The following is a 21,817-nucleotide window of genomic DNA, read 5'->3' as shown; positions in this document are numbered from 1 at the left end:
GTTCATACCACTCTACTAAACTGCTGTCAGTTCAAGGCTGGCCATATTTCCGGGAAGTCATCACAAAACTGAGGTGATGGTGGTCAAGAACCAAGTCACTAGTAAAGCACATTTCCCTACCTCCCTTCTTCTCACAAAACGTCAGTCTACAGAGCCCACATCTACTCAACTGAGTCCTCTTGGCAACCAAAATGAATACACACATTGCAAACTATTAAGGTAACCACAGCTACGTGGACAGAGGGCGTCCAGCCTTGCAGCAGCTTTGGACTGATCCTCAGGGGCGACCCCTCCTCCCTGGGAGTCGCATCTCAGACTCCTTCTGGCTGTTGCCACCTCTTGGAAAGTGAACAGGGAGCTGGAGCTGGAGCTGGGAGCTGCTCCCAACTGCAGTTCATTTGGGGTGTCCAAACTCACTTCTCACCAAGGCACAGTCGCGAAGTATCTGCTTTGCCATCAGCTGGATGGGGCTCAGGCTGGGGAGTTTCAGCGTCACCTCAGCCTCTGGGTCTTCATCCAGATGTGCAAAGAGAGCAGCCACCTGGCATTGTTTCTCTCTTTTTTTTTTTTTTTCTGAGAAGGAGTCTCACCCTGTCACCCCAGAGCACAGTGGTGCAATCTCAGCTCACTGCAACCTCTGCCTCCTGGTTTCAAGCTATTCTCCTGCTTCAACCTCCCAAGTAGCTGGGATTATAGGCACCTGCCACCACACCCCACTAATTTTTGTATTTTCAGTAGAGACAGGGTCATGTTGGCCAGGCTGGTCTTGAACTCCTGACCTCAAGTGATCCACCCTCCTCAGACTCCCAAAGTGCTGGGATTATAGGATTGAGCCACTGTGCCCGGCCTAGCATCGTTTCTCTTAAAATTCTGACAATCTATGGCAAAACTTATGTGTGCAGTAATAGAGTCAAGCAAGGAAAAGAGATATAAAACTATAAACACAAGGCAAACTCAACAAAACACACAGAAAGAAGAACTCCAAAAAAAACCTCTATATTCTTCACAAAGAATTTTTCCTAGTTTGTTTTGTTGTTTGATTTTTTTAACCAAAATTTTTTACTTCAAGGAAACATTTTTATAATTAAAAAGCATGATTCACTAAAAATACCATCTGAAATTTTGAAATAAATCATGGCATCATAATGTTCAGGATAAAAAGATGGGAAAAAAATCAAAGGTAAATTAGGCTCATTCTGAATTGCAGTTCTAATTTTATTAAGTAATTAAATTTTCTTCAGTTTATACTTTTCTGTTTTCTGAAACTTTTCCAATGGAGAATTGTTACATCTACAATCAGTCAAAAATGAAGAGCTATAATTTTTTATTTCAGCCATGTCAGGAAGTCTCTTCATTCACCTATTCGTGGAGGAGAGGAGGGGAAAAAAAAAAAAAAAACCCTTCTTTTGAAGGTCTTCCCTGGTGCCATTTCCAGTGGTACCTTGGCTGGAACCTATGAGAAAAAAAAGTTCCTTCATAATGATGTCAGCCTTGCTTAAAAAAAAAAAAAGAAAGTCTCTAAAAACTCATGAAAAACACAGTTGATGTGAATCATATGTCTGAGTGGCAGAGTTCCCACTAAGCTGGGTGAGCACACAGATGTTCAGGACAGAAATTCCTCCCCGCACAGCGACTATTCCTCTGTGGAGCTGTTGAAGGTAAACAGCCCAGCCGCTGTACATGTTCCTGCTGGCTGTGATGTCCCCATACCCCTACCTCCTTACCCTTCAGTTATCCATCCCTTTCTCTAACCCTCCCTCTCATCAAAAACCCATCCACCACGTGCACGGTGGCTCATGCTTGTAATCCTAGCACTTTAGGAGGCCCACACGGGTGGACTGCCTGAGCTCAGGAGTTTGCCCAGCCTGGGCAAGACGGTGAAACTTCATCTCTACTAAAATACACAAAGTTAGCCAGGCATGGCGGCGGGCGCCTGTAGTCCCAGCTACTCGGGAGGCTGAGGCAAAATTGCTTGAACCCCAGAAGCAGAGGTTGCAGTGAGCCAAGATCACGCCACTGCACTCCAGCCTCGGTGATGGAGTGAGACTCGGTCTCCAAAAAAAAAAAAAAAAAAAAAAAAAAGCAATGGGGGCCAGGCACAGCGGCTCACACCTGTGAGCCCCAGCACTTTGGAAGGCTAAGGCAGGCGGATCACCTGAGGTCAGGAGTTTGAGACCAGCCTGGACAACATGGCAAAACCCCATCTCTACTTAAAACATACGAAAGTTAGCTGGGTGTGGTGGCATGCACCTGTAATCCCACCTACTCGGGAGGCAGAGGCAGGAGAATTGCTTGAACCCGGGAGGCGGAGGTAGCAGTGAGCCAAGATCGTGCCACTACACTCCAGCCTAGGAGACAGAGCCAGACTCTGTCTCAAAAAAAAAGAAAAAAAAAAGCAGTGGGATCTGACAATAATCATTCACGTTTGTTGACTGATAGATTATACTTTAACAGATGACCTAATATCTTAACTAGTCATTAGCATTTTAAAACTCTCATCTTCCAGTTTGAGAAGAAAAACTTCTACTGAAGGAATTTCAAGCATCAGCCAGCAGGTGCAGTAATGTTTTTGCCAAAGGGATGGGTGGTGGGATCCTGAAAGTATTATAAATCTGGTTTAGACGTCCTCAGACCTGGGTTGGCGGGTATCAGAAGGAAGGGTGTTGGGCCTCTCCACAGGTGAGCCCCTACTCCCCTGGGAGGAAAAATGGGCTGGGCTGGTTCCAGCTGCTGGAGCTACTGGGGGAGAATGAGGCATCTTTTGTCCTCCAGTATCTGGAGCCTCCCCTTCCAAGATGGTCCACTGGGTATCTCCCCTCACCACCACCTTTCCTTTATTCCCCTTCTTTATTTTATTTTATTTTATTTTATTTTATTTATTTTTTGAGACTGAGTCTTGCTCTGTTGCCCAGGCTGGAATGCGGTGATATGATCTCGGCTCACTGCAACGTCCACCTCCCAGGTTCAAGCGATTCTTCTGCCTCAGCCTCCCGAGTAGCTGGGACTACAGGTGCATGCCACCATGCCCAGCTAATTTTCTTATTTTTAGTAGAGACAGGGTTTCACCATGTTGGCCAGGTTGGTCTTGAACTCCTGACCTCATGATCCACCTGCCTCACCCTCCCAAAGTGCTGGGATTACAGGTGTGAGCCACAGCGCCCAGCTGTTCCCCTTCTTTCACATTCACCCCTTGCCTCAGAGCTTCCAGGAGCTTCTTTGTGTTTGCTGGCCCAGTGCTTCTTTAGGTGGCATTCAGTGAGATTTTCACACTCCAGCCTCCCTTGTCTGCCAACTGGGAAACCAATTTATGCTTCATGTGGCATTTTGGCCTCTCATATTTCTGACCACAAAATATGTGCTTAAATTGCAATTCTTCCTAAGTGGAGATTTTAGGATAGGGTCCCTTCCTAGTCCTGAGTAGATACCCCTCCCTTCTTCTCCTTTTCCAGACTGGCAAATGCCTGGGTGGGTTGCATCTTGTAAGCAAACTCGTGCAAGCATAACTGACCCATGAATGGATGTGACCTCATTCTACCAGGTAGTAGCTATTGCTTTAATGCTCACTCTGGTCATATTTCATCTTTACATAGTATACCATTTAAATGTTAGAGGAAACACTATGTCCTTTGAGATTTAAATATAATTGAATCAGGACTTTATCCTCTATTTTTGTAGAGGTCCAGTTCTCACCCCAATATCCAGGATCTTCTCCTACTGTGATATTTACCAACCTACTGATTTCACATGAATCTCACCATTACGGCAGGTCTCTTCCCTTCATTTCTCCTGACAAGGAGCTTAGTCACGTTCATGAATTTTTTAAAAGTATTATATATCCCCATGGCTTTAGTTCCATGTCACCTCACTGGGGCATTCTCTGACTACCCCTTTTAAAATTTCAACCAGAAAAAAACAAAGACAAAAATAAATAAATAAATAAATAAATAAATAAATAAATAAATTTTATATATATATATTTTGTTTGTTTGTTTGCTTTGTTTTGTTTTGTTTTGTTTTGAGACGGAGTCTCACCCTGTCACCTTGGCTGGAGTTCAGTGCTGTGATCTCTGCTTACTGCAACCTCCACCTCCTGGGTTCAATCAATTCTCCTGCCTCACCCTCTTAAGTAGCTGGGATTACAGGTGTGCACCACCATACCCAGCTAATTTTTGTACTTCTAGTAAGATGAGGTTTCACCATGTTGGCCAGGCTGGTCTCGAACTCCTGACCTCAAGTGATCCGCCTATCTCGGCCTCCCAAAGTGCTGGGATTACAGGCGTGAGCCTCCAAGCCCAATTAAAAAGACAATTTAAAAAAACAAAAAATAAAACAAACAAAATGCAAATAAAATAAAATTGCAATCAGATCTTCTCCCTCTGGAATTCCCAGTTCTCCTCCTGCTCTATTTTTTCCATAGCACTATCTTCTTCTTGCACACTATATAACTGACTTGTTCATTATATTTATTAACTATCTTCCCCACTAGACTATAAACTCCACATGAGCGGGGATTTTTGTTGGTTTAATTCACCGCCGAACCCCCAGTGCTTAAGACAGTACCTGACAGGCCAGGCGTGGTGGCTCACGCCTGTAATCCCAGCACTTTCGGAGGCTGAGGAGGGTGGATCACCCGAGGTCGGGAGTTCAAGACCAGCCTGACCAACATAGAGAAACCCCGTCTCTACTGAAAATACAAAATTAGCCAGACATGGTGGCACATTGCCTGTAATCCCAGCTACTTTGGGAGGCTGAGGCAGGAGAATCACTTGTACCCAGGAGGCAGAGGTTATGGTGAGCTGAGATCGTGCCACTGCACTCCAGCCTGGGAAACAAGAGCGAAACTCCATCTCAAAAAAGAAAAAAGACACTACCTGACAAAAGATGCTCAATAAATATTAGTTGAGTGAATACACTTATATGAAGCTTTGTAGTATGGCAGATTTTGCCAAAAATGTCAGGTGATAGGCTGCCCACATCCTTGTTACTCGTAATATGTTCCTGCACCAACAGCAGCAGCATCACCTGGCAGCTTGTCAGCAAGGCAGCATCCCAGGCCTCGCCCCAGACCTTCTGATCAACATTTCTGATCTGCATTTCAACAAGACTCCCAGATGATTCACATGCACATGAATGCTTGAGAAGCACTGGTCTAGACCATGTGTGCAGTGGCTCACGCCTGAATCCCAGCATTTTTAGGAGGCTGAGGTGGGAGGATCACTTGAGGCTAGGAATTCAAGACCAGCCTGGGCAACATAGTGAGACTTCCCATCTCTATTTCAAAAATAAAAATAATACAAAGAAAAAGAGGCCGGGCGCGGTGGCTCAAGCCTGTAATCCCAGCACTTTGGGAGGCCGAGACGGGCGGATCACGAGGTCAGGAGATCGAGACCATCCTGGCGAACACGGTGAAACCCCGTCTCTACTAAAAAAATACAAAAAACTAGCCGGGCGAGGTGGCGGGCGCCTGTAGTCCCAGCTACACAGGAGGCTGAGGCAGGAGAATGGCGTGAACCCGGGAGGCGGAGCTTGCAGTGAGCTGAGATCCGGCCACTGTACTCCAGCCCTGGCGACAGAGCGAGACTCTGTCTCAGAAAAAAAAACAAAAAAACAAAACACTGATCTATATCACAACAATGCAAACAACTTAAACTTGGATCTTAGATATGCCTGTTCTTAAAAGGTTTTTTTCTTATATGCAAGAAATTGGTAACATTGCACTCCAGCCTGGGCAAGAAGAGCGAAACTCCGTCTCAAAAAAAAAAAAAAAAGAATACGTCTCTACTGCTACCCTATAGAAGGCAGAAAAGACCACAAAAGGTTCAGGTTTTAAAGGACAAATTCTTGTTTGTTTGTTTTCCTTTCTTTTTTTTCCTTCCTAAAGGACAAATCCTTTCCTTTTTTTATATTAGTGTTGGGGAGAATGCCCCTGGCTTCCCTCCTTCTTCCCCACCTTCCCTCAGAGTGGGGACTGGTCAGGGACCCAGGCCACCATGTTAAAAGCTGCCGGGCCACCAGGAAGACAGGCAACACCAGCCAGCTTTGCCTGTGATCTCCAGGGTGTTCTTACCATGAGTGTGGAAGGTCACAGCCATGGCCACCTGCTCCAGTCTCACAGGCCTCTTGGCCAGGCAGGCTCATGAGACCCGCCAGCTGCTGGGCTGGAAGCACATGTACTTGATGGAGATGTCTTCCCAGGACCTCGACAGCAGCCTTTTTGCCCCTGCATGGAGAAGTATCCAGTTCGATGCCTGTCAGGCAGCATCCCTTACACTGACATCGGCTGCCTCTATCTGTGCCCTCGGCTTGTCCCACTGCACAAATGAGAGAGTGAGGAGTCTCTGTCCCCACAGTAGGCCTGGCACCTCAGTGGAGCATGGTGAACTCCAAAAGCGGAGGCTGCAAAAGAGGCTGAGCCAGCCCAGCCAAGGCAGGTGGACAGGAAAAAACTGTGAATGACTCCTCCCAAGGAACGGCGGGAGTCCTGGCCAATCTCTGCTGCTCAACACCCATCAGCTGAGAAGCATGGATTCCCCTGAGGGAGCTCTAGGCAATTTGCAGAAAATTTGCCCAATTCTCTAAGCTAGGGAAGATTTTTTTCAAACTTTTTGTTTTTGTACCTCCCTGGCTGTTCTCAATGCAAAAGGTCAGATTTCCCTTAAATGTACTCCATAGCTTTCCTTATTTGTACAGAAAGAAGTGCACTCCTGCTCCTGAAGCTATCGCACGAATACCCTGTGTTGGGACATCACAGCCCTTCCCAGGTGAGGATCAAGGCACTGCAGAAGGCAATGTAGGGGTAGAAACTGGCGTGGGAGTGGGAGTGGGGCCAAAGCTGAGTAATGAAGTTTTCACTAACTAAAACTTAGAAAAATACTGAGTGATTTTTTTTTTTTTTTTTTTTTTTTTGAGACGGAGTCTCGCTCTGTTGCCCAGGCTGGAGTGCAGTGGCGCCATCTGGGCTCACTGCAAGCTCCGCCCCCTGGGTTCAGGCCGTTCTCCTGCCTCAGCCTCCTGAGTAGCTGGGACTACAGGCGCCCGCCACCACGCCCGGCTAATTTTTTGTATTTTTAGTAGAGACAGGGTTTCACTGTGTTAGCCAGGATGGTCTCGATCTCCTGACCTCGTGATCCACCCGCCTTGGCCTCCCAAAGTGCTGGGATTACAGGCGTGAGCCACCGCGCCTGTCCTTTTTTTTTGTTTTTAAGATGGAGTCTTGCTCTGTCCCCCAGGCTGGAGTGCAATCGCGCGATCTTGGCTCACTGCAACTTCTGCCTCCAGTGTTCAAATGATTCTGCTGCCCCAGCTTCCTGAGTAGCTGGGATTACAGGCACGGACCACCACACCTGGCTAATTTTTGTATTTTTAGTAGAGATGGGGTTTCACCATGATGGCCAGGCCGGTATCGAACTCCTGACCTCAGGTGATCCATCTGCCTCAGCCCTGCAAAGTGCTAGGATTACAGGTGTGAACCACCGCACCCAGCCATCAGTAATCTTTTTTCAAGAGTGATTGGCTATCCAGGAGTTGGAATAACAGGTGGATTTTTCTTTCTTTCTCACATATTTGTATATTACCATAATTGTTAACGACGATTTACTTTTATGATGAGCAAAAATAATTCCGGCAGGTCCCTTTGTACGTGAAAACGTATCAAAGTCAAACAATGTTGTAAGCTCCATTCTCAGAGCAGCACAGTCATTCCACAGTCTCTAATAAGTCCTCCCCTTTTGTCATCCCTAACAATGTATTTCCAGCATTCCATAATATCCTCTATGTAGGCGTTCTGTACACACAGGCTTTTTTCGTCACACATCATCTATGACTACCTAATATCTGACAAGCAAAACTGTGTCTCTTTCAGCATGCCCAGAGAAATCCTTCTTTGCCTTAATTTTATTACATGATAAGACCTCTCCTTTCTGCCACTTTTGTTGTGTCAGAAGTGTTGCCAAAAAAAGGGATCCTCATCCAGACTGCAAGAGAGGGTTATTGGATCTTGCACATAAAGGAATTCAAGGCAAATCGCAGAGTGCGGTGAGAAGAGATCGTTCATTGAAAGCTACTGTTTCAGCATAGAGTGTCTTCAGAAAGCAAGAGGAGGAACGCCTCTTCTAAGGTTTTTTTGTTTGTTTGTTTTGTTTGTTTTGTTTTGTTTTTTTGACGAAGTTTCGCTCTTGTCACCCAGGCTGGAGGGCAATGGCCACAGTCATGGCTCACTGCAACCTCCGCCTCTCAAGTTCAAGCGATTCTCCTGCCTCAGCCTCCGGAGTAGCTGAGATTCCAGGCGTGTGCCACCATGCCGGGCTAATTTTTGTATTTTTAGTAGAGAAGGGGTTTCACTGTGTTGGCCAGGCTGGTCTCAAACTACTGACCTCAAGTGATCTACTCGTCTGGGCCTCCCAAAGTGCTGGGATTACAGGCGTGAGCCACCGCACCTGGCCTAAGGTTTTCTTATATAGGGTTCTTATCCATGTAAAAGCTAAGCTGTGTCTACATGTGGGGGGCTGACAGCATGACATTTATTGTGTTGCTGATTTAAAGAAAACTAGCCTTGGCATTTTAGTGCATCAAAGCCTGACTATAACCATCATAAAAGCATACATTGTTATGTGATATGGGGACATCAGGACATTCTGCTGTCATAGGAGTTTGTCTTTGCAGGCATTGTGAAGCTGTTTCCTGAGCCGTAAACATCTTATGACCATGGGTCGTGACTGGCAAGGAACATATCTGCTAGTTTTCCTGGTTTGTTTGTTTCTTTGTTTGTTTTGAGACAGAGTCTCGCTCTTGTCACCCAGTCTGGAGTGCAATGGCATGATCTCAGCTCACTGCAAACTCTGCCTCCCGGGTTCAAGCGATTCTCCTGGCTCGACCTCCCAAGTAGCTGGGATTACAGGCACCCGCCACCACGCCTGGCTAACTTTTTGTATTTTTAGTAGAGACGGGGTTTCATCATGTTGACAGGCTGGTCTTGAACTCCTGACCTCAGGTGATCTGCCTGCCTCGGCCCTCCCCACTCCCAGGAGGTCCCTGGAACTCCCATCTGTCCCTCTGCCCTGTGACAATTTCACATATCCATGGCCAAGATTTGAAAACTATTGTTCTTAAGTCATTGCACAGACCCTGCTCTGGTGACATGGACAAACGTGAACTGATGGCTGCCAGCAGCACCACCATGCCATAGCTCCAAACTGGTCTGTGTTCATCACCTACCTTAGCACAATCTGGATTTGGTATACTAAAAGTGGGCAGAGTGTCACTAGGGAATGCCTAAGAGGTGGTCTCACAAGGAGAACTTGGCAAAGTAGATTACTGCACATGAAGGAGTTTTCTCTTCAAAAAATGGTGTATCAGAACCATCCCTGCTGGAAAAGCTCGGTGGTCGAGTCAAACCCTCTGCAATGTAGAAGGCCTGACTGACCCCAGGGTGAGAGATCAAATTTTAAATACTACGGGTAACCATTTTGAGACCCTGAAATATTAAACCCAGGAAAATGGGCCTCTGCTTGGATTTTGCTGCTGTTGTAGGGTTTTTGGTTTGGTTTTCCAGAAAGGGAAAGGTTGTCTAACCGATGTGCAGTTGCCTGAGGGGAACGGATGGGGCACTGAATGGATGGGCATTGAATGGGCATTGAATGGATGGGAAAAATGAATGATGTTCTTGAGGTCTCTGAACATCAGGGCTTCCAACAGGTCTGAAATGAAGTTCCTCACACACTGCACAGGGCTGGCCCTTCTGAGTCACCATACCACTTCCCTGGGGCTCAGGCAGGGCCTGGAGACTGGCCAGCTTTGGTTGGAACACAGGCTAGGATGGGAAAGGTGTTTCAAAGGTTGTTGTCTAAAGAGGACAGTGCTCTGCCTGGTCCCATCGCCTGCTCATTGGTTCACTCACGTGCACTGAGGCCTGCTCGGAATCCCACCTGGTGCCTGTGGTTCCAGCTCGGTGGCGCCCACCGAGCCATCCTACCGTGACTCACCTGCCTCTATCCCTCCCCTAGTGTCGTGACCGTCAGAAACAAACTCGGGTTAAATCCAAGGATCAAAACTTCCCTTTCCAACCCTTCTTCCCACCAAAGTTCCTCAGCAAGGAGGACAACGCTGTCAGTGGACCATTTCTGGGCCAAACCTTCATCATATCACAACTGGTGCCTCACTCCCACACTTAACCCCGTGCTGAATATTGCTGCTTTTTTATCCCTATCTGGCCCTCACGATCCTCCTATTAAGAGCCAGGGCTCTGGTCCAAGTTGTTATCCCCATCTTTATCATCCCTGCATCCTCAGTCCAGCCCCTCCTCTCCCCTAAGTATTCAGCAGGATATCAGTTGCCAAATGCAACTGAAGCCCATGGCCACTCTCCTCCCTGCGGTTCTCCCCTGCCTTCATTCCAAACCAGCCCCACAAATCCCACCTCAGGGAGAGTGCCTTTTGCAGCGAATACATGCCAGGCCCTGAGCTGTGTAATGCACGTGTTCTGATTGAATCCTGTGAGGCGGATAGCATGTGTTTTATAAAAGGGAAACAGGGGTTCGTGAAAGTTAAATAACTCAGCTAGTTAACAGCAGAATTGGAACTCGATGCTTCAGTGGGCTAAGACAATAACTTCTTAACCACACACAGCATGCCTAACACTCTATAAGGAAGCTATGATTTCCCTTTCCCCTGCCCTGCCAGATCATAAAATCCCAGATTCATTTGACTCCACATTGTTTATATGAAAGATGGATCTGCAGCTACATACATTTGTTAGATTTCTGTTCTGATACCCTCATTTCCTAGAGCTTGTCAGAATGCCTGGGTCTTGATGGTAGGAATGAGGGAGGGGAGAGAGAAGAGGGTAACAGGGCAGGAGGGTCTTGTCTTATTCTCCATATACTTTGGTCTCAACGTAAGCGCAACCAAAAGCTGGACCAGAGCTGATTCCAATCCACTGTGACCCCAGTTTGCCCCAGAACTGGTCCAGAACACAAGTTTCCAGGAAAAAAACAGGAAAGTGTTTGCCTCACTTTAGACAAAGAAGGTAGAGGCTGGGCTGGGTGTGGTGACTCATGCCTGTAATCCCAACACTTTGGGAGACCAAGGCAGGAGGATCACTTGAGGCTAGGAGTTCAAGATCATCCTTGGCAACATAGCAAGACCCCATTGGTGTTAGGGAAGGGAAGGGAAGGGAGGGGAGGGGAGGGGAGGGGAGGGAAGGGAAGGGGAGGGAGGGAAGGGAAGGGAAGGAGGGAGGGGGGGAGGAAGGAAGGAAGGAAGGAAGGAAGGAAGGAAGGAAGGAAGGAAGGAAGGAAGGAAGGAGAGAGGGAGGGAAGGAGGGAGGGAGGCAGAGAGAGAGAAAGGGGCTGGTAACACTTTTGATTCTCTCTGGAGCAACTTCAAACATGAAGTTAGCAAACATGCCAGCGATGTGGGAAAGTAAACTTGCTTCTATTTCCCTAAATTCTTGAGTCTCTAGACCATCTCAAGGAGCATCTGTGGAACCCAGGTGTGTCAGCCAACTGCCACACTATCCTCTGCCTCTCCAGGTCTCTTTCTGCTCCCCAAGGGTCAGAGCTCCTCTCACTCACCTCCTACTCTCTGCCCCTTCTCCACCAGGCCCCACTCAGGTTCCTGGCCGCAAAGAGCCAACCTCATGCCCAAAGACTGAAAAAGAAATGTTTTAATAAATACAAAACTCTCCAATAATGACTCTGCTCAGCTCAGGGGCAGCAGGAGTGGAGTGTCGGGGGCCCTTGGTGCTGAGTGAGGATAAATTAAAAATCCCAACAAGCTAGTGACATTATGTACAGAAGGAAAGGGGTGGGGCTTCCAGGACAGAGGCCGAGGGTGGCAGGGCAGGATTTGGAGTGGCTGTGACCTCGGTCTGGCCCAGCTGCCTCCCCCCCTTGTGGAGCTGTGGTTCCCAGAGGTAGCGGGGGTGGGAGTAGAGGCAGGACAGAGGAACAAAGGCACTGGGCTTCCCACAGGAGAATGCAAGAAGGTCCTCGATGCCACCCCTTGCCCAGCTCAGGCCCCATCCTCTTGGTCATGTGGCCCTCTGGCTGCTCTCTAAGAGCCTTCGGCTTCTTTCTCCAGCTCTGGATCAGTCCTGGTCTCTGGGGCTGCTGGAGACAGAAGGGAGGGAATGTTGGAGGAGGGGAGAGGGAGTGGAGAGGCACAGAGAGGCATGGAGGGCAGGGCAAAGCATCCCTGCCTTGGTCCCAGAAAGGCCAGCATTTTCTAAACAGGTCAGTGCACACAGCTGGGTGACCTTCATCTTGTTGCTTAATTCCTCTGAGCTTCTCATTTGTAAAGAAAAGGTCATAAATAACACTTCCACCAGGTTGCTGTGAGGGTGGATTGGAATGGCACTTGTGAGGCAGGCTGCACTGTTGCTGCACACACTGAATGCTCCGTTTCCTGATCAGAAGTCCCACGGGCAGGTCAGCCCTCCACTCACAGCTGCTGACCCTGGACTCCCTCACTTACGCCGCCGGCGGGCTGTGCAGCGGGAACAGCATCGACTCTCCTTCCCCAAGCTGCAGGACAGTGGCAGTGAACAGTCATCCCGCTCACAGTGAGGCACCCCTGCCTGGTACAAGACAGAGCAGACACTGAGGGTCCCCCACAGTGGCCTTCAGCTTCTTCAGGGACCTCCCTGGGAAGGCCTCCCTACTCCAGACCAGGCTCCCCACTTACCCCACATCTGCAGGTGATACAGCTCATCTCTCCAAAAGGGGGCACTGATGGGTGCCAGCTCTGACTCTCTGGGAACCACTGCCCAGCAAAACGGCAGCCCCGGGGCCCATCAGCCTGCATGGGGTCCCCCAGCTGGGGATGGGCCCCCAACCCCACTGTTGAGAGGGAAAGAGAAAGGGTCAGCCCAGGAGGACCAGCCTGGTTTTTTGAGTATTCTTTTTGAATCCCCAGCACCTAGCAGTTTCTGGCACTCAGTAGGTGATAAATTTGGATGGGTGGGTGGACAGATGAATGGACAGATGAAGGGATGGATGGATGGATGGATGGATGGATGGATGGATGGATGGATGGATGGAGGAGGAACCAGAACCCATCATACCCCACTAGAATATCACATTCTTTCCACAGCATTTAGAGTCCTGGCTCCAGGTAAGGCACAGAGCAGTGCTCAGTAAATGCTCAATTAGCTGAGCACCCTTCCCCTCATCCAGGACTAGGCCTGCTTCAACCCAAAGGTGAGGCCTCAGTGCCCAGCCACCTCTCTCACCTGGACACTGTTTGCAGCAGTCGGTGGGGTTGACACGGACAGGCTGGGCACAAGCCAGCCGGGGACACTGCACCTTCTCACAGTGCACCTCTCCAGTGCCCCCCTGTAGGGAATCCATTAAGCAAGGAGTGTCAGGCAGGGGGCACATAAACCTCCTGCCCGCTCCCTCTCCTATTCCACACCTCAGATGCAGTCTCTCTGTGGCCTTTTACTCAGAGGCCTGGGCTTGCTTTATAGACCTAAACTCAGCTTCTCATCGGAACCCTGCAAGGTAGTTGCCATCATATCTGCTTACAGGAGAGGAAAGTGAGGCTCAGGGACAGAAGGTGCCTAGGGTCATCGGCACTAGTTAGCTGGCAGAGCCAGAATCCACACCCAGGTCAGCCCTGTTCCTTTTCCCACAGGAAGCCAACTCTCAGAGCGCAACTCTCAGAGCCAATTTCTCATATCGGTTTGATCCTTTAGCTCTCCTCAGCAAGGACGGGCCTTCCTCACCTGGCAGCCCCTCCCCATCTCTGCAGACCCCGCTGGGTTATGGCACCAGAGAAGATTGGGTGGCCATACCTTGCAGGTGCAGACAGCACACTTAATTAAGCCAAAGGGGGGCACAACGGGGTGCCACCGCGTACCCGCTGCCCGCCAGCTCCGGTCACCATCAAAATAGCAGCCTGGTGGGGAACAGGGCCCAGCGGCCGTTAGTATGAGCTCATCAGCTGGGCCCACAACCAAGCCTTGAGCCTCAGGCCACCCCCACATGAGCCTAAGACAAGGGCCCATTTGGGGGCCAGTAACACTAATGAGTTCTGTCAGGCATTGCTTGGAATCTGTGCCCCTCAGGCCACCCCCTATATGCTCTCCCCTTCTTGTCCCCCTCCTGGTTCAACCTAATGGCTCCTCTGGGGCCTTCCACCCTGCACGCACCCTTCCAGCTCACCCTCTCCTGGGTCCCGGCTCCTCGGCAGCCCTGGCAGGTCTCTGACATCTTGTTTCTCTGTGGAGCCAAAGAAATGGTGAAAGCAGGCCGGGCGCGGTGGCTCAAGCCTGTAATCCCAGCACTTTGGGAGGCCGAGACGGGCGGATCACGAGGTCAGGAGATCGAAACCATCCTGGCTAACACGGTGAAACCCCGTCTCTATTAAGAAATACAAAAAACTAGCCGGGCGAGGTGGCGGGCGCCTGTAGTCCCAGCTACTCGGGAGGCTGAGGCCGGAGAATGGCGTGAACCCGGGAGGCGGAGCTTGCAGTGAGCTGAGATCCGGCCACTGCACTCCAGCCTGGGCGACAGAGTGAGACTCCGTTTCAAAAAAAAAAAAAAAAAAAGAAATGGTGAAAGCAGAGGGTGACCGACCTCCTTCCCTCCCCAAAGGACCGGTCCACACTAGGCCAACTCCTCCCTCCACTCCCCTGCAGGGAACTCACCAGGGCAAACAGGGCAGCACTGATCGGGAGCCTGCACTGGGTGTGGGCAGCTGGGTGGTGGGCACACCACCGGGTCACAGATCACCGTTCGTCTCTGCAGAGAGGGACAGAGGCATTGACAGGAGAGTCCAGGCCCCTTGCCCCAGATCCCAGGACACAATGTGCCCTTCCAGGACCTCCTACCTGGCAGGTGCAGAGTGAGCAGAGCGGGTCGTAGTTGGGTGCCCAGCGAGCCCCGTGGGGGCGCTGCTGCCCCTCGAAGAAGCATGTGTTGGGGTCTCGGGGCCTCCCAGGACCACCAGGTTTGGCAGGCGCTAGGGCCGGGGGACCAGGCACCACAGGTGGCGCAGCAGCGGCTGTATCCGGAGCCCCCGGCTCCCGCACCCCCTCGACCCCGGCCGCCCCCAGGCGCAGTCCGCCCACCTCACATTGGTTGGCGATGTGCACCTGGGAGGAGAGGCCAATTGAGGTGGCGCTGGGGCTCCCCCTCGCGTCTTTACCAGCGGCAGCTGGCCGGCCAACAGCAGACACCTCGGCACCCTGAGCGCGGCGGTGGCCCAGGAGGATGCTGTTCGCTCCACAATCATTCCAGCTGCCAGGAATAGGGTGCTGGGCTGCCAGCCTCCTCATGTAGCTTGTGTGTCTTCATCCTCCCCACCAGCCGGGAGGTGTGATATGACCACCCCCCAGGACTCAGAGACAGCAAGTGACTAGTACAAGGGCACACAGTGCCCCCCCAACTCTGCACCCTCCCCACTGCCCCCACTGTCCACACTACCCACCTACCTGCCCTCGGAGCTCCCCTCTGGGGCTACCCTTGGTGGCGATCAGCAGAGAGGCCATGCCTTTTGCCAGGTGCCGCAGCAGCTCCGGCTCCAGGTCCTTCACCACGCCCTGGGCCTGCACAGAGACAGGATAATGGATGGGAATAGGCCAGGCGTGGTGGCTCAAGCCTGTAATCCCAGCACTTTGGGAGGCCGAGGCGGGTGGATCACGAGGTCAGGAGATCGAGACCATCCCTGGCTAACACGGTGAAACCCCGTCTCTACTAAAAATACAAAAAACTAGCCGGGCGTGGTGGCGGGCGCCTGTAGTCCCAGCTACTCGGAGGCTGAGGCAGGAGAATGGCGTGAACCCAGGAGGCGGAGCTTGCAGTGAGCCGAGATCGCGCCACTGCACCCCAGCCTGGGCGACACAGCGAGACTCCGTCTCAAAAAAAAAAAAAAAAAAAAAAAAAGGATGGGAATAAGGCACTTTAGGGCTGAGCCTACTTCCCCAAGTCACAGATGAAGAAACTGAGAGCCAGGGAGGCTAAATAAAGTCTTCAGGGTAGCAAAACCCATTGGCAATAGTGTGGAGCTTGGAAGCCAGGTCTCTCGCTCGGACTCCAAGTCCATGAGAACTCACCCCACTTGAAGGGCTTAGTCCATCCCACCTACCCTGCTGAGGTCCAGGATATTACATACTATCCAAGATACCCCACCAAAGAAAGACAGAGAAAAGAGAATGAATAATAAAAAGCTGAGTCAGAGTCATGCCCAGGTCTATCTGACTCCCAAGCCCATGCCAGCCTTTTTTTTTTTTTTTTTTTTTTTTTTTGAGACGGAGTTTTGCTCTTGTTGTCCAGGCTGGAGTGCAATGGCGCGATCTCGGCTCACTGCAACCTCCGCCTCCTGGGTTCAAGTGATTCTCCTGCCTCAGCCTCCGGAGTAGCTGGGATTACAGGCATGCACCACCACGCCTGGCTACTTTTGTATTTTTAGTAGAGATGGGGTTTCTCCATGTTGGCCAGGCTAGTCTTGAGCTTCCTACCTCAGGTGACCCACCTGCCTGGCCTCCCAAAGTGTTGGGATTACAGGCATAAGCCACTGCACCCAGCCTACAAATCACTGTTTAATTTATTTTATTTACGCCAGCTCTTCTATACCAGGCTGCCTGCTCTCTGCTTCCCCCACCATAGGCCCACACAGCCCTTCAAGCTAAAACGCAGAAATGTTCCAAGCAGCCGCCTACCATCACATCCTTACCTCTGGGCCATAGAATCCCTTCAGCAGCCGCCGAGGCCCTGGCGTTCCAGGAGGCCCAAGAAGGTGGGCAGTGACAGTGCCTTGTTCTGAGCCACCAAGCCCAGCCAGCAGCACTTCATAGTGCAGGTGACAGTGGGTATCCAGGGAGAGCCAGGCATGCCCTGCTGCCTGGCTCTTCACAGGGGGTAGCACCAGGGCTCCTGCTAGGGGCACAGGCAGCCCTGGGTCCAGACAGAGGAGAGATGACAGGTGAGAAGGTGGCCTACGGCAAGCCCTCAAACCCAGCATTCCCCAGCTCCCCAGCACACATTCCAGGAGCTGTTAGACACTGTCCATAGGTCCAGGGCCTGGAGAGCAGCAAGTTTTAGACCCTTGCACCTCGGCAACAGGAAGAGTCTGCCAGCAGGGCCACCCTATATGTCCCCACCTTCAGATGGCAACCGGAAACGCATCTGAAGAAAGACACACCAGGCTCTGGCTGTCTGCCACCATCCCTCAAATGTTCTAGGAAACCAAGGGGCCGATAGACCCCTAAGGACACTCACTGTCATGGCGGGCGCTATGCCCACTGTAGGGCAAGGCAGCCACGTGCCCCCGAAGCTCTCCATCTGGGAAGTCCTTGGTGCCCACGTTCAAAAAGAGCTCGTTCTGCAGCAGCATATGAGCCCCTCGGGCACCCAGCCCAGGGCAGATACCCACGGCCTGGGGGGACAGGGGAGGACAGGCCTTCCTCAGCTCTCACACGAGCCCAAGGTTCTGAAACCTTGGGTCATTTTGTGCCCCCACTCCACCCACACACACTTCCACACACCAGAAACACAGGATAAGGACCTGACAGGCCCAGTTTCATGGCCCTCCCCTGCTACTTCCTAGCTATGTAACCACCTTGAAGAGTTACTTAATTTCTCCAAGCCTTCACTTCCTCATCTATAAAATGCGTACTGTGAAAGTCAAAAAATATGTAAGGCCACCAATTCAGCACCTAGCACATAGAAAGGCCCTATAAGTAGCAACCATTGCCATTACAATTACTACTATGTGGCCTATGACACTGTTCTCCAGGTCCAATGCCTCCCATTTGACTGTGAGCTTGCTGAGCACAGGGGCTACATCTGATTTGCTTTGTACTCTAGTCCCTAGTCTGGGGCTCACTAAAAATGTCAAATCAGGCCGGGCGCAGTGGCGCCTGTAATCCCAGCACTTTGGGAGGCCGAGGTGGGTAGATCACAAGGTCAAGAGATCGAGACCATCCTGGCCAACATGGTGAAACTCCATCTCTACTAAAAATACAGAAATTAGCTGGGCATGGTGGCGCATGCCTGTGGTCCCAGCTACTCGGGAAGCTAAGGCAAGAGAATCATTTGAACCCGGGAGGCAGAGGTTGCAGTGAGCCGAGATCACGCCACTGCACTCCAGCCCAGGTGACAGAGCAAGACTCCATCTCAAAAAAAAAAAAAAAAAGTCAAATGAATAAAAGAATGAGTGGGAGAATCCATGAGTGAGTGGATGATAATGAACATCCCTGCTCATCCAACCTGGCTTCCCACAGCCCATGCACTGGGCCCTGGGGTAAAGCAACCTGGAGCCCTCACCATGTGTCCTCCTGGCTGGAGTCCAGCCATGTGGCACAAGACAGTGCGCTGATCCCTCCGCTGAGGCTTGGTCTCCAGTGTCATGGCCACCACCTCACTGCTTGTCCCTACCACTTGCACCTGATGGGCAGGGATGAAGGAGGGCAAAGTGGAGGGGCAGTAAAGGCCTGGGCCTGCTGCCCACCCCTCCTCTCCCCTACCTTCTGCAGCCCCTGGCTCTTACCTGATAGATCAGGGAGCCATTTCCTAGCAGCGTGAGGCTGGCCGAGCCAGCAGCACCCGTCTGGACTGGGATCAGGACATCAGCCCCACAAAGGACACTTTGCAGGACTATGGAGGGGCAAGACAGGTGAGGCTAGGCTTACCCATGGCCACTTACACCCCCAGTCTTCAGGATCTCTCCCATACCCACCCAGGCCCCTTCCCTGGCACGTGTCTGTGCCTCTCAGTTGTGCACACCCAGGGCACCAGGCCCTCCCCGCCCTGCCTCACCATCGCAGCTCTTCCTGGTAGCAATGTGTCCACTGATGCGCAGCCCTGGCCTGCCTGCCCTCTCCAGGGCCATCTGTAGCTCCCCTAGCACCAGCCAGTCCATCTCCTGGACTGTCAGGTTGGGCAGCACCTCAGCAAAGCCTGGTTCCTGGGGACAGAGCAGGGTGTGATGGGCAATAGCAAGAGGCCAAGACAGGTGGCAGCAAGAGCCAGATCCCCGCTCACCTGGGCTGAGACATTGGCCTGAAGTTCTCGCAGTAGCTGCCCCTGGTGTAGAATCTGGAGCCTCAAGGGAACCTGGGTTAGTCCTGCAAGGCCGCACATGTGGGCCTTTCTGAGACAGGTGCTCTCCCTAACCTTCTCACGTATTTTGCCCCCATCCCACTTACCCCCACTCCTGGGTTCCAGCAGCCCTCGGAAGAGCAGCAAAAAATGCAAGGAGTCCTCTGTGTCACTGAGAGTGAGCAGGGTGATGCCCCCTATGCCCTGCTCTGGGGAGCCTTCTAGAGTCAGGATGGCACTGAAAGTCTCTGGGGAAGGGAGGATGATGAGAGCCCGTCAGAACGCCCCCTCCCCTTTCCTGGGGATAGAGAAAACTCAGAACTTCATGCCCAGGGCTCTTTGCTCCCTACCTGCAGCCAGGGCCCGGTGCCGGATGAGAGGCCCCCAGACCTCTCCTGAAGGGTGAGTGAGTGTCACAAGTGCCACATGCAGCTGTTCTGCCCTAAGGAGCCGCAGAGACAACCGAGGCACTGCCCGCCACACCCCACAGACCTGGAGCAGAGAGACAAGAAGGCCCTACGCTCAGACACTGTGCAGGTTAGGCCAATTAGGAGGTCCAGGCAGGCCTCATGAAAAAGGAACATGGAGAGGAACCTCCAGGGTGCCCTAGGAAGCTTAAGAAAGAACCCTGGAGCCAGATGCTTGGGTTCCAGTCCTGGCTGCACCACTTACTAGCTGTGTGACCTTGAACAAATCACATTCTCCTACTGAGCCTCAGTTCCCCCTTCTGTAAAATGGTCATCATAATGTCAGTGCCTTCCTCCCACTGGGCTGTGGTGAGGACCACTGGAGGCAATGCACAGCATGCTCTCAGCACAGTGCCCAGACTGGACAAGTGCTCATAAATGACATCATCTCACCAGGCCATCTTGGGTGGGGGCTGCAGCGTGTTCAAACAGGACACTGCCATTGGAGTCTGAGAAGCGGACTCTGGTAGGGCGGTCCAGCCTGGGAATGAGAGGTCGGGTGAGGCCAGACTGGGCCAAAAGCAGCCCCTCCCAGCTCTCCCAGTTTCCCTCCTGGCCAGCAGCTGACCCCTCCTTGCTCCTTCCCCTTTCTCACCGCCTGTAGGAGATGGAGAAGCGGAGGCTAGAGCGCAGCAGCGAGACTCGGGCTCGTGCCACCGCCTGCGACCTCGGCCCTGTCAGCAGCGCCACGAAGTCTGGGACGGGAGGAAGATGGCCTGAGCACTGTCAAACGCTGCTTTGGTGGCCCAGCCTCAACCACAACCCCGCTGTTCGCCAGCCCCCTACCCGTGTGGCCATCACCACGGGCCCGCTCCTCAGCGCCTGGCTCCCCGCGGTCGCTATAACTGCGATGCTCCGGGTCCCGCGGATACTCGAAGGACAGGCCGCTCGGCTGCCGCTCCGAACTGCTACGCTCTGCAGGGGGCGGGGTAAGAACACGGGCTTCAGCTGGCCGTGGGAAGGGCCAGTCCGAAGCCCCATCCAAGTGGCCCAGGACCCAGTACCTTGGCCCTGCCTCCCTCCCCGCAGGGCGGAGCAAGCCTTACCCTGGGGGCAGGTCTGGCAGCAGTGTCCTGGCAGCTGGCGCGGCTGCCCACAGGCCAAGGTTGGGCACTCTGGTTTGATGTTCTTGCAGGTGACCCTGCCAGGGCCCCTGGTACGGCGACCCCACTGAAGCTGCTCCCGGAAAAGGCGGGAAACCCAAGTGAGCGCAAGAAGCCAACTGATGAGACCCCCAGGCAAGGATGTCCCGCAGAGTCAGCCAGCTCTGCCACTTACAATCTGCGTGACCCTAGACAAGCTACTTCGTCTCTCTGGGCCTCAAGGTCCCTGTCTGGAAAATGGGGATAATAATACTCTCGCTATCTAGCAAGGCTGCCATGGGAGTTAGGTGAGCTGGGAACGAAACGGAGTTGGCACAGAGCCTCACACAGAGTGGGCGATCAGTAACAGCACCTAAGACTTGAAGGGGCTGATTCCCCTTCCTCCACCAGAAAAGCATCCCCAACATCTGCCGACTGGGCTCCTTCTCAGCACTTCGACGTCCGCGCGACTCGCGCTCCCCACCAGTCAGGGCCCGGGCCGGCCGCGGGGCTCACTCACCGCCTCGCAGGCGCACAGCACGCAGCGCATCACCCCGAAGGGCTCCCCCAGGTCCGGGTGCCACGTCTCGTCCAAGGCATAGACCTTCCCGCCGAAGGAGCAGCCTGCGGGGACGGGCTTGGCTGGAGGCCGCTGCCCAGCTCGCGCCGTGTGCCGCCCCCGGGGCTGCCCGCGGGTCCCGGGTCCCGGGCACCGCGCCCTTCAGCCCCCGCCCACCCTCCGGGCGGCCCGCCGCGCCGAGCCACCTGCGCCCCGCGCCCCCTCCGGACTGGCGCTGACTCGCCCCGAGCCCGTATCTCCGCCCGCGCCTCCCCCGGGCGCCCACCTACCTGCTGCTCCCCGAACGGGCAGCGGCTCCTTCTCGGAACGGATGGGCAGCGCGGGGGGCTCAGGGCCGGCGCCGCGGGCCGGCCGGGAGCCGAGCAGCAGCAGCCCGAGAAGCAGCAGCGGGGCCGGCGGGGCCGGGAGGCTCGGCATGACGCGAACGGGACAGCTGGGGAGGCGGGAGGGAGGAGGGCGCGGGAGCGGGCGGAGGGAGGGAGGCGGGAGTGCGGAGGGCGGAGGGCCGGGCCGGGGGCGGTGCGGCGGGAGGGGGCCGGGGCCGGGGCCGGGGCCGGGGCAGTGCAGTAAGGGGCTCGTCGGGCGGCCGCAGAGTCGGCGCCGGGCCGGGCGGGGCGGGAGGAGCGGCCGGGAGGAGCGCGGGCAGTCG

The 21,817-nt window shown here is 52.9% G+C and overlaps 1 protein-coding gene across 42 annotated transcripts; it reads right to left on the bottom strand.

Annotated features, from left to right (window-relative positions):
- Nucleotides 1-11,643: 11,643 nt before the first annotated feature.
- On the bottom strand, nucleotides 11,644-21,594 carry CHRD (chordin). Of its 42 annotated transcripts, none has more exons than XR_012430944.1 (23): nucleotides 21,438-21,594; nucleotides 21,109-21,212; nucleotides 20,553-20,682; nucleotides 20,293-20,421; nucleotides 20,102-20,201; nucleotides 19,900-19,987; nucleotides 19,390-19,531; nucleotides 19,147-19,287; nucleotides 18,983-19,065; nucleotides 18,758-18,905; nucleotides 18,489-18,595; nucleotides 18,266-18,385; nucleotides 17,219-17,375; nucleotides 16,674-16,894; nucleotides 15,433-15,546; nucleotides 14,830-15,238; nucleotides 14,647-14,740; nucleotides 14,162-14,218; nucleotides 13,792-13,895; nucleotides 13,228-13,330; nucleotides 12,681-12,835; nucleotides 12,471-12,573; nucleotides 11,644-12,106 (listed from the first exon to the last, which is right to left on the bottom strand). XR_012430944.1 is itself a non-coding variant. In XM_005546575.3 (23 exons), the coding sequence occupies exons 1-23, from the start codon at nucleotides 21,583-21,585 to the stop codon at nucleotides 12,051-12,053; spliced, it is 2,868 nt and encodes a 955-aa protein (XP_005546632.1). In that variant the 5' UTR covers nucleotides 21,586-21,594; the 3' UTR covers nucleotides 11,644-12,050. The 42 variants fall into 42 exon arrangements, 17 of the variants coding, with proteins under 17 accessions (XP_005546632.1, XP_005546633.1, XP_073887651.1 ...); XR_006695867.3 differs by having other exon boundaries at nucleotides 14,149-14,218; nucleotides 14,830-15,093; XR_012430937.1 differs by having other exon boundaries at nucleotides 11,644-12,103; nucleotides 14,149-14,218; nucleotides 14,830-15,093.
- Nucleotides 21,595-21,817: the final 223 nt, after the last annotated feature.

This window comes from Macaca fascicularis, chromosome 2 (assembly GCF_037993035.2).
Source record: "Macaca fascicularis isolate 582-1 chromosome 2, T2T-MFA8v1.1".
Lineage (NCBI taxonomy): Eukaryota > Metazoa > Chordata > Mammalia > Primates > Cercopithecidae > Macaca > Macaca fascicularis.
The sequence above is the reverse complement of the archived record's forward strand: the minus strand, read 5'-3'. Positions and strand labels throughout refer to the sequence as shown.